Source organism: Nicotiana attenuata, unplaced genomic scaffold, assembly GCF_001879085.1.
Source record: "Nicotiana attenuata strain UT unplaced genomic scaffold, NIATTr2, whole genome shotgun sequence".
Taxonomy (NCBI): domain Eukaryota; kingdom Viridiplantae; phylum Streptophyta; class Magnoliopsida; order Solanales; family Solanaceae; genus Nicotiana; species Nicotiana attenuata.
Genome location: NW_017671985.1, coordinates 212677 through 225206, shown reverse-complemented (window position 1 = coordinate 225206; position 12530 = coordinate 212677). Strand labels below are relative to the sequence as shown.

General features: G+C 35.8%; 1 protein-coding gene across 1 annotated transcript; it reads left to right on the top strand.

The window, feature by feature from the left end:
* The first annotated feature begins 704 nt into the window (after nt 1-704).
* On the top strand, nt 705-11201 carry LOC109211180 (uncharacterized protein At1g04910). Its single transcript, XM_019374682.1, has 10 exons — nt 705-1061; nt 4114-4192; nt 4751-4818; nt 5957-6045; nt 6255-6432; nt 7322-7450; nt 8465-8601; nt 10109-10322; nt 10428-10612; nt 11095-11201. Exons 1-10 carry the CDS (start codon nt 885-887, stop codon nt 11189-11191), a joined length of 1353 nt encoding a protein of 450 aa, XP_019230227.1. The 5' UTR covers nt 705-884; the 3' UTR covers nt 11192-11201.
* Nucleotides 11202-12530: the final 1329 nt, after the last annotated feature.

Genomic DNA, 12530 nt, shown 5'->3' with positions numbered 1-12530 from the left:
CATACTGCTATCACATTCTTTTAAGGGAATGAGAATGGAGCAAATTCAATGGGACGGGTTTTCAATTCTTTGCCCACAATCATACATGAATTTGATCATGGCGAGGCATAGAAATTTTACCACTTCAGGTGGTTATAATTTCATACAAACTCCATTAGGGTTATAATCAAACTTTGTTGTCTTTGCTTGTATCTAAATCAAAGTATAGAATAAAAGAGAAAAATACAGTAAAATACTTACCTTAAATCCAGAATTTAATTATGAATAAAGTTCATGGAACAATTGACAATCATTATGCTCAATCCCAAAGCTTCTACTCAATTGGTTAGAGTCTCGTGCTGATAACGTACTATGAACAATAAAAGAAGAAGAGTATTGCAGAGAAAAGTAGAGAGATAGAATTCTTATTGCTTTTTGGGATGAATTACAATGGAATAGAACCCTCTATTTATAGGGAGAGGGTGACTTAGCCACCAAGTAATAAACCCTAGAATCTCTCTAAATATAGATATTCACCATAAATAAAATTCTATTTATAACATATTGCATGTTTTACAAATTAATATATATTTCATGTTACACTGCCTTCATAAAAAAAGAAAAAAAAGGAAATGGAGCTGAGATGGACCAGTGTAAGAAATCCGGGCAATCTAAGAATTATCTATAAAGTAGGGGGTGCAAAAGTGCAATTTTCTCAAACTTAAACATCCTCTGATATCGTCTTCCAACTCTTAACACTGATTCAGAATCCCAACCCAAACCAATAAATTCCTCACAATTTGATACTTCAAATTTTAAGCAACAGAATGCTTAAATTTTGTAGCCATTGATCAGCCTAGAAATATAGCAGCAGAGTTCTTTCGAGTTTTTTTTTAAAGAAAAAAATGGTGAACAGAGGCCATAGGACAACAAGAAGAACATCTCATTTCTCAATCACTCTCTACATTTTCCTCCTCTTTGTTTTCTCAATATTCGTTTTCTTTTTGTACTCTAAAGATATATCAGAAGATGAGCAAAAGCCTCTCGTAGTATCGGAGAAGAAGGAGCCCGAATCCGAAGAGGTCTGTTAATTACTTATTTATTCATTTATTTGTATTTGTGAATTGTGATATGTGCTATTTTTTGTAATTTGGCCTAGAAAGTATCTGGATAATTTGTTAAATTTCTGAGAATTTTAGCTTCTTATTTGGATTGAAATTGGTGGTCAGCATTTTGGAGCTAAATTACATTTGGTTGACACAGGAAAACAAAATATGATAATAATAATAATAATAGAGATAGAGGCACAAGGATTTACTCTGATTAGTAATCAAGTTGAAAATCAACTTATTTAAAATTGAATCAAGTTGCTAGCCAACTTTCTGCCAGTCAACTTACCCTAAGTCGCAGTTGATGTTGCAAGCTAACTTAGTGTTGTTTTGTTCAGATTACGTTACTGCAGAAACTTTAAGACTTAGAAACTCTTACCTGTCTCTGTGAAAATTCTTTAGTTTCTCAGTTGTTTTCGCTATGCTTGCGGTATGGGATACTTTTGAAATGCTTTCTCCTGAGTTTGTTATCGTGCGACTCGTTATAAAAAATGGAAATTTGCTATCATCCTACTTAATGCTTTTGTGGATTGACATAGTTCTTGGACCTCCTAGTTTAACATGGGTAAACGATATAAAAAAAAAAAAAACAAGGCAAAATCGGCAAATTGTCAACTTAAAGAGGCCTAGTGGTGATAACCTAATATAGAACTGAAATTGGTAGTATGTAAATAGGCCTTGTGGCAGATATGCTTATCTTTTGTCTTCACATTTCAATTTGGTAAGAGCTTTCTGATTCAGTATTTGCTTGCTTTCCTTGGCACAACACAACAAGAAATTTGAATTATCAAGAAGAAAGTGTAGGGGCAAGAAAGGCAATGAATATTCAATCAATCAGTTACACCTCAATTCCAAATTTATTATGATGAGCTGGATGAATAGTTTTAATCCATTGTGTTCAGTATTCAGAGGATTCATCATGATTAAACTAATTTTTTGCTGGCCATCGACCTATCACAATTCTTTTTTATCCAACAATATGTTGGATAAATTTCAAGTTTTATTTCTGTTTGTTATATGAAGTGAAATTTCAATTTGTTTTAAGAAAAAAGAAAGAAAAAAGAGACGACATTAGTGATAGTAAAAAAGGGCTTTAGTTCCTAAAAATTTTCAAATGATAGGATGAGCTTTACTCCTTAAATTTTTATGAAATAGTGTGAACATGTTTTGGTACCTTAAAAGGTAAAATAAGTGCCGTGTGTGTGATCCTTTATTTTGTATACGCGAAATACATAAACGACCCCTTTATTTTGCAGGTTCTCTTTTTTTGGTATACGGCTTGTACACGGGGTTAATCCCTAATTTTTAATAAAATTATTTACCTTATCAAAAAAAAGTTATCTTCAACGATCTGATGGATAAGTTAAATACTTCAAGTGGCTATTAAGTGTACCAAGTAAACACCCGGGTGCAGCAAAACATATGCGTGTGTTACACTTTCCAATGACATATCAAATGGACCAATTAAAGAACAACATGAATAATTTGTAATAATTAAAACAAAAGCAACCAAAAAATTAATCCAAACTTCCGGCGAGTTCCAGGCCGGCAGAAATGGAGTCTTACCGGACTGACCAAAAATTTGAATTGACAGAGCTCCTACAACCCAAGTACACAAGAGATTACACAAGCAAAAGCTCTCTGATCTCGTCAATGCCTACATGTCATTGCCAAATTTTCTTGGTGGATATATAAATGCTCATTAACAGAAAAACTACATACACAAATGAGGCGAGCTAAGATGAATACATCATAATATCTCCACAAATAAATAACTTATCCAGTAGAAATAACAACAAATTGGAAATAGAAAAATTAAATCAACAGCGGTCAAGCCCGTAAAGGTTAGAGATTTAAAGCATCAAAGCAGCAGCAGACAGCTACAACAGCAGATCCGGCGACAACGACTCTGTTCCTCGCCGACAAGTCCCCCACTGTCACCTTCAGTTCCCACCAATTAATCCTCTTTCAAATCTATTTTCCTTTTCTTTATACCTTATAATCAGACACTGTGAGAGTGATTAGATGACAAAACTTGATTTCATAAATGACAAAAATTGATTTCATAACTTATAATCGAAGGTGAAAAAATTGAAGGAGAAAGTGTGAAAATGAAGGTAAGTGGGATTCACATAAAGTCAGGTTAATTTTAAAAAAGAAAAAGAAAAAAACTTAATTTTAAGGGTTTCACGCGCTCAAATGTTAATATAAAGCACACACTTTGCCATGTCAGCGTGAGGGGTTCACGAGGTCGCACTTCAGTCGGGAAGAAGTGTGTAATTAGTAATACGGTCAGTTGAGGTGTCTATTTGGTCGTTGTGGACAACATATAGCCATAAAGGGGCCATTTATGTATTTCACCTTTTGTATATTTGTGGCTTGTCTTAATTGTACTTGTTTAAGTGCTTCCTGCAAAATAAGCAATTGAAGAATGTATATTTGTGGCTTGTCTTAATTGTACTTGTTTAAGTGCTTCCTGCAAAATAAGCAATTGAAGAATGATAAGGAGCCTTTTGGAAAAGAAAGGAAAATAACAAGTTTATGTCATGCTATTGGTTTTTATATCTCTCTTCCATTTTTATGATTTTTCTTTGTACTGGGATAGTTGCTGAGAAATTTCGTTTCAGGATTCATCAGCATTATAGTAGCTAGATATTTCAAGTATACATGTTTGTCGTTCTAAGGAATAAGTTTTTAATTTGTTTCCACATGTATTTTGCTCTAGGATTGTTTCGTCCTTTTCCCGTGCTTATGAGTTTTATTTCTTTTAGGGTCAACCCTATTCAACTTATTTCTTCCAACTTATACAAGAGCAAATATGTAAGTTATGTACTTTGTATAACAGATAAATTAGAATCTTAAGGAATATTTTTCATTTGTCCTTGGTGTAACTTGTCCGGCCAGTTTGAAAATGTTTGGAGTTGTCTGCGTAGTGTTTTGGTGTCTTGCTTGCATCAGTGACTAGCTCTCATAATGATAATTGTTATAGACTCCTGATAGTGAGAATGTCTCCTGTCTTTTGCAGAATGCAGATAATTCTGTCTGGGAAGCTTCACACAGCCATGGTTTACATTCATGCGTCAAGCCAACTGTGAGATATAAAGGTTAAACTCTATTAGAATAGCTTGTGCTTCATCTGCTACCTGCAACTTAAACTGGAAATAGTATCTCCATTTCCTTTTGGGAGCACTAATGCTTTTCTATGTTCTATAAAGGAGATACTCATCTGGATTTTCTCAAGATCTCGATTTTCCTGATTTTTCTTTTTTGGGGGAGGGGGTGTTCATAGTTATTTTGGGAAACAATTTCTTTTCTATCTACTCTTATGGTGCTATCAGTTCATGCATGTGCTGATTCAAAGCTGAAACAGCAGATTTCTTGGTCATAAAAGAAAAATATCATGCCTGCTGTTTCCTCTGCTTTCTCTATCTCAATCTCCTTGACTTGTACCCTATGTTGCTCGGACTCTCCAAAAATATCGCCGGGTGCGTGCCGGATCCTCCAAAGGTAGTACATTTTTTAAGGATCCGACACGGGTGTGGCAACATTTTGGAGAGTCCGCGCAACATAGCCTGTACCACCTCAGGCACAATATGAAATTTTTATGTGCCACAACTTTTTCCGCTCGAAAGTCTTATGCAGAATTTATTCTTCTTGTCCAGCTGCTCTAGGATGGACTCGCTACTTAACTGTAAAAAGTAATGGGGGATTAAATCAAATGAGGACGGGTGTAAGTTCATCTTTTTTTTTTTTTTTTTGATTTCTATTTTCCGTTTTCTGTATGTTACATAATCATTCTTGTTTTTTTTCCTGATAAGGTAGATGATTTTATTAAAAGAAGTATACGGAACAAAGAGAACCTACACCGAAATATGGTTCTCAACTAAGGAAACCAAATCATCTATACAAATAGACACCTCATAGGTACACCAAAAATAAACTACAGAAAAAAAGACTATTTTGCAACTCTACAACGTCTAGCTCACCCCCTTCAAAATCTGCTATTTCTCTCTTTCCATATCACCCACATAACGGCTAGAGGTGCAAACTTCGACGCCCTTGGACTTCTCTTCCCACTCTTGTAGACCCAACTGTGCAACACATAATCATCTTGTTTTAAACCACAAATTTCAATGGAATAGCTTTTGTTCTACTCGGGCTATGGTTAAACAAGCTAAACATTTTGAATTAGCCCAACTTGGAAATGCTAGTGGACATGTGGTAGCTTGTATATGATTCTGCGCAGATTCCTGGGGTATCATTTAACATGTTGACATGATTGAAGATGAGCTATTAAGAAGCCTTCAGCTTGGAAATGTGGTTCCTTAAAAAGTCTATTCACAGTTTTGGAGTGAATTATATGTTAGGAAGTAGCATCCATAGATAAAGGGAGAAGAGAAGTTAACAAGAAAAAGCAGTCTCATACGAAGTTGTGGGCAAAATAGCTGAATAAATTCTATATTGGCTTTGGCTAAAATAGCTGAGTAGAAGATAAGACAAAGCCTGGCATGATTGGTAGGAGAATTTAGTTTTTATTGGAGAAGTACAGCTGGAAAATGATATAAGATTTACTCTTTGGTGAAAGATATAGTGTCACCTGAATTACTAAGAGCTAGTGTTCCATAAGCTTCTAAGTTTTGCTAATTTGCTGTTTCGTTGATAAGACGATTATGCCATGACTTGTAGAGAGCTGACTTGCGAATTTTTCATGCTGTTGATTGTGGATGTGGTCACATCTCATTATTGAAATATCATTGTGGTCATGCCCATTTTTTAAGCAAATATGTCTCCACATATTTGTATGTTGATGAATTTTTCCCTTCAGTCTTAATTTGTCAATTTGCTTTTTCTTTTTTTTTTACTTGCAGATAGCTGACATGGTGGCAGTGGCACACGTAATGAATGCAACTTTGGTAATTCCTCAATTGGACAAGCGATCGTTCTGGCAAGATTCAAGGTCATATTTTGTTCTCTACTGTGTCTCTCACAACTTTACATTGCTTGTCATTCTTTCAGAAATGTTTTATACATTGCCTGAGACTGTTTGTGGCCTTTTCTTGTTTCTTCTAGAATGCTGATGAGTGCTTTAATCTCTAGCAATTCTTTTTTATTTTCACTTTATCTAAACATACTTACTCTTGTTTGTTCTAATGGGCTAATTTACAGTACATTTTCAGATATATTTGATGAGAACCATTTCATTGAAACATTACAAGGGGACCTCAGGATTATTAAAGAGCTTCCCAAAGAAATAGAATCATTACCTCGAGCTAGGAAGCACTTTACGTCATGGTCAGGAGTGGGTTACTATGAAGAAATGACGCAATTGTGGAAGGAGCATCAGGCATGTAAATCTTATTCCTATCACCTTCTTCTTAGAAGTAGATTATCATAATCTCTCTCTTGAAATGGACCCAAAACAAGAAATTATTGCTACCTTGTTGCCCTTGCTTGCTGTCAAGGGAAATTGTTAATATTTAAATGGACGACCATGGAACATGATGTCGTTGGTGAAGTTATTATGATAATGTGTTCTCTAGCTGAACTGTATTATATATCTATATGCTCAACATGTTAGTAGTGTTCATGGTGGTCGTAGTGAATCAGTTTTTCTTGTTGCACCAAGTAAGATAGTGTCTCTTTCCAAACAACATTTACACAATAAACCCTCTGATTTTTATATGAAAGTATTAAATAATATGATAAATAACCTTCGGTTATGTTATTCAATTCAATGGAAAATAAGGGACATCTTCACCCATTATTAGCAGAAAATAAAAAACTTCGAGTGTATTATATCACTGCCAATGCTTGACTCCAGGTGGTGCTAACATATGGATGCATTACTACCAAAAACTTGTGAATATTTATCAGTCCGATTCCTTGTTGTACATGGAAGACTATTATTGACCATTGGAATTTATTAGGCAAGAAAAAATTAACTGCCTTTTCAATAGTCAGTTATTAAAGCCCTTCTAAAAGTATCAGCTACTATGAGATGTCAGAGAGATGACATTTAATCCCAAAATTTATCAAATCCTGGAGCGGATTTGAATTGTCGTTTTATTAACTTTATCAGTTTATTATGTTGATATTATCAATATAATCCATAATCAAAGAGTCTCCATTTCCATTTCCTTTTGTTCGGGGGACTTGATCCTAATTTTCTCTTGTCTTCTCTAGCAAATTATATGTCTGAAATTGAAAATTGGCTTATTGCATCTTAATTGCAGGTAATTCATGTTGCTAAATCTGATTCTCGCCTTGCAAACAATGAACTGCCTCTTGATATTCAGAGATTAAGATGTCGTGCTCTATATAATGCTCTCCGCTTCTCTCCTCCTATTGAGAGACTTGGAAAGGTTAGAACAATCATTGAGAAATTTGCTTACAGTTTTGGTATAGTTGTTCTGGTCACACCAGAAACACTTATTCCCTTCGTTTCAATTTATATGATAGACTTTCCTTATTTCTCCCTTTTAAGAAAAATGAAACATTTATATATTTGGCGATAATCTAACTTTAAACTTTCAATTTTACCCATTTCTCCCTTTATGAAAAGCTTTTATAGCCGCACAAATGTTGTGGCCCCACAAAGCTTTTACCCTTTAACCTTCAAGACCACAAGTTTCAAAAATCTTCTTTTTCCCCCCTTTAAATTCCGTGCCAAGTCAAACTGCGTCATATAAACTGAAACGGAGGGGGTATGTAGTTTTGCGATTCCCTTTTGGATAGTCACACTACGTTGAATCTTTTTGTTGGCTATGGTATTTCCACTAAATTTTTTAGTGTCCAGATCTACTTGATTAAGAATGGCATTCAAATTATGAAATAAATATGCTGTAATATTAGGTGTAGGATTCTCATGCCTCTTTATGCTGGCAAAGTGGTTAAAAGAAAACAGTTATCTACCCATATTATCATTAAAAGTGGGTTGGATAATGAACCTTTTATAAACAGGTCATATATGTATAAGAACCATATTATCCACTTAGAAAATGGATAACCAATGGATAACTAATGGGTTTAACTTTTACATTTGTAATGCCTCAAATTAGGGGTTCCTCAAGTTTGGGAGGCTAGGAATTCTCCCAAAAGTGATCATATTCAAGAAGCCATGGATAATATGGATATTCATATTTTCCACCGGTTAACCTGTTTTTTATCCGTATTAAATATGTGTCGGGTCGGATAATGTATCCGTTTTTGCATTACCCGTTTTTGACCCGCCCACATCCGATCCGATCCACTTGTTTGCCACCCTAAATTCAAGTTTATCTACATCCTTTTATGTTTTGGATCTCATTTGTAAGGTCTCCAACTAGAATTCCTCATTAATTAGGGTTTCGTAATACATGATGATGATGATACTACAGAAGCTTGTGGACCGGCTCCGAACAAGAGCAAATAGATATGTTGCACTCCATTTGAGATATGAGAAGGACATGCTGTCTTTTACTGGCTGTACGTACGGTCTTACTGATGCAGAAGCAGAGGAGCTCCGGGTGATGAGGTTATCTATAACTCTCTCATTATCACTATCATATTTTGTCATGATTTTCCTATAATGTATGCCTTAAATTAAGCTCGTTGTATTAATGATTATCTGCATGAAGGAGGGCTAAACCACCTTTCTTCGATCTGTTTATTTTTCTGAGCCCAATGAGATTATTGCGTCTCAATCATAGCGTGTAGGTTATTTAGGAGCGGCAAGTTCCTTGATCACAAGTTTATACATACAGGTTGTGAAAGAATCTGAGCATCCAACCCAAAACCTAAGGCAATGGATGGAGTGGCCTAAGGCTTTATAAACCCCTTTGGAAACTCTTACATAACAGATGAGGGGCAAGTGTATTATTTAACACCTTCCTGCATGTGTAACCCCGTTGTTGCGTTACCGTGCACTGAAATTTGTCCTTTTTTTGTTGAGAAGATTTAAGAGTGGACCTAATGTATATAAAGAGAGAGAGATTAGGTTCAACAGACTAAAGAGTGGGCTGGAACTAAGAGGATAGTAGGCTCAGCAGGCTAAGAAGTGGGCCGGGCAAAGTTTGTAGCTCAATGGGCTGAATAAAGAGAGAGAAGCACAGCGCAACTCCATAGGTTGAGTTGAGGGAGAGAAGCATCAGAGCAATAGAACTAGAAGAGAGAATGCGGCTCACCAAAGTTTGGCTATGATACCATGTAAAGAAATCGACCTTGGGCCTGAGTCAATCTAAAAAGCTAGCTCATGAGGTAGGATTGCCGAAAACCTTATAAGGAGACAAACGACCTATACTTCCACCAATATGAGACACTTAAACCCCCACACGCCTAATCCTGCCAATTGGAGCATGGACAACATAATATGGGGTTCCAACATTGAGACACACAATAACTGGATTGAGCTTGGCGCCGATATCAAGTTGAAATGTCTGACCATCTCATCTAAAAACTTGAGCTTTTAGAGAGTGCACACTCTTAATTTACTTAAATATGTCTTCAACACATCCCCTTACGTGCATGCCTGATTGTTTTTCATAGCGCAAGCACGTAAAAATTCTTTTCAATAATGGGTGACGGTGAAACTTGAACAACCTGTGCCTGCCTGGTACTATTTTGAAAGAATCTGGGCATCCAACCAAAAACCTTCAGGCAATGAGTGAAGTGGCCTAGGACTTTATGTTTCCTTTGGAAATCCTTACATAACCACGAGGACAAGTGTATTCTCTTACACAGGATATTTAGAGCCTTCAAATTGAATTGTGAAATTTCAGAAGCTCTTCTTCTGTACAACTTACTCATACACAGAGGCTCTGTGAGACACATACTATAGTATGCATGTCAAAATGTCATCTATGTATTTTATTTAACATCAAAGCAACTGCTCCAATTCATCTGGTGTCATGGTTTCTTGTAAGAGGGCGGACTCTGCTTAGATCTTTTCCCTTTTCTTCAGTTGTAGGCTTGTAGCAATGATCTTTCTTTAGAATGACAACCAATGTGTTATGTTATATCTAATGTTACTCATCCATGACTAGAGAGAATACAAATCATTGGAAGATTAAGGTTATCAACTCAACTGAACAGAGAATTGATGGTTTCTGCCCTCTCACTCCGAAGGAGGTTGGATTATTTCTTCAGGCTCTTGGTTATCCTCCGTCAACATTGATTTATATTGCTGCTGGAGAAATTTATGGTGGTAACACTCACCTCTCAGAGCTCACATCTCGCTTTCCTAATGTTATTTTCAAGGTTTGCACCTGCACCTTATCATTCTGGCAGTCATGCAGCTCGAAGTTAATTTCTTTCACAAATAGTGTATTCTACCTACCAAACCAAATGTCTTACTGATGGCAGGAAATGCTGGCAACGCCGGAAGAACTGAGAGGGTTTGCCAATCATGCCTCACAAACTGCAGCACTCGATTATCTCATCTCTGTGGAGAGTGACGTTTTCATTCCATCACACTCAGGTAATATGGCAAGAGCAGTTGAGGGGCACCGCAGATTCTTAGGCCACCGAAAAACAATCACTCCTGACAGGTACTCAATTAATTAATGAAATATTGCTGTTGCTTTTGGTTGGTATAGAGTTTCAGTTCGTGTGGTTTGCAAGTGAAGTTTTTGTTTGATATTATCAATTTTAGAAGGGTGATTTTTCAAGTTTTCTTTTAGCACTGCTAAGCTTGGAATTTTTCTTTATTGAGGTGTTACCAGTGCCTTCATTTAGGGCACAAATCAACCATTCTTTTATATTTTAATGCTTCACAAAGAGGCTATGAGTACATGGGATAGAAATAGCTGAAAAGTTCACCTACAAATCAGGGAGTGCTATGGTAAGATGAAAGTTCATCTTGACTGGCATGTTGGAGGTGCTGTTGGGGAAACAGCTTAGCATTCTTATGGGGAAGAGTCATATAGAAGTCCTTAAAACTTTGAAATTGCGCATGTTGGATCAAGTTTTGTGGCCTTGGACTCTTCATCTACATATTAAAAGCAACGTAATTATCTGCTAAATTATGCAGGAAAGGCTTAGTTGAAATATTTGATAAGCTGGAAGCTGGTCAGCTCGAAGGACCATCATTTTCACATCTTGTCAAGCATTTGCATAAGAACAGGTGATAATACATACGCAATGGATACCCACCTTATCGCTTGCACTTGTTCACGTTATCTGTCGAAATTTTTTTCTCTCTGTTTCTGTTACTTGGATGCAACAATGGGCCCTGGGAGTAATAACTTCAGGAATTGAACCAAGGGACTTTACTCTGGCATTGGCTGCTACTAGATTCCTGGTTAAAGAATAATTTTATGTTGGAGATATATAACCTCCCACATCGACTGTACAAGAGCTTCTAAGGGGTTAATAATGGTCAAAACTCAGATTCTTTTACATAATATGAGCACCAAAATTTGGTAAGCTCGTTCTCTCAAGTATAGGTCCTAGAAAACTTGGATTTTTTTCACATTGTATGAGCACCAAAATTCGGTAAGTTCGTTCTCTCACGTATAGCTCCTCTCTCATAATCATTTTCTTTGCACTCTGACCAGTTGTTTGTTGTTCTCTTTATTTTATTGCTTTGGACTTCTCTCTCTCTCTCTCTCTCTCTCTCTTAGTATTCTTATATTAATATCTTCATGTGGATTAACTAAAGAAATGATACTAGTGTTAAGTGGAAAAAAGAGAGACGATTAGTACCTAGGAAAGTTCTTACTTCAGATCCTATGAAAACGAGGAAGTAAATAAGAAAGAAATTAGCTCTGATGAAGAGAATCATTTTAGTTATCATTCTTTAGCTTTTTGAAATCAATAAACAAAATAGTATTAATTAAAAGCGAGTAGATTGAATTGGGAACTATGTTAATCCAATAAAAACTCCATTGACATCCATTAAAAAGCTTCAAAGCTGTGAATTCAAAAATGAAATCTTATGAGGAAGGACCGCACCTCAAGGGATGTAATCTAGACAGCCTAACCTAATACAAGTACCAGATTTACCTAAGAGACTATTAAATTTGTTTGACTGTAAATACTTAATTTAATGGAGCCTTATGAATTATATTGGACATAAATCTCCTGGTTAAAACCAAATCTTTTGACTCATGAGGAATGATGTTGTTATCATTATTAATGTTATCATTGTCACCACCTTGGCACCATCGTTGTTATCGTCCCTAGACATTGTATGCGATCAAGATTTTGTTAGTTTGGCCAATAATTTAATAACCAATTTGTTCAAAGCCAAGAGTTTTCAATAGTTTAAGAAATTTCCAAAATTGGTTGGTACAAGAATCTGCATTAGATACTATAAATAAATTAGCAGTTTAACAGGAGAAGATCAGTTTTTGGGCATTATTACTACCTGATGTCTGCAATTTTGCAGCAATAATTAAGAAGTCTTTTTGGGGATAAAACACAAACCAATCAAACGGAGGTTTCAAGAAAAAATTAAAAACTATA

Bases quoted from the DNA above. Each gene is read 5' to 3' on its own strand.
- LOC109211180 (XM_019374682.1), top strand. From the start codon at position 885: ATGGTGAACAGAGGCCATAGGACAACAAGAAGAACATCTCATTTCTCA. The intron at 6,046-6,254 runs GTCATATTTTGT...GCTAATTTACAG, and splicing joins TCGTTCTGGCAAGATTCAAG to TACATTTTCAGATATATTTG. The intron at 6,433-7,321 runs GCATGTAAATCT...TCTTAATTGCAG, and splicing joins AATTGTGGAAGGAGCATCAG to GTAATTCATGTTGCTAAATC.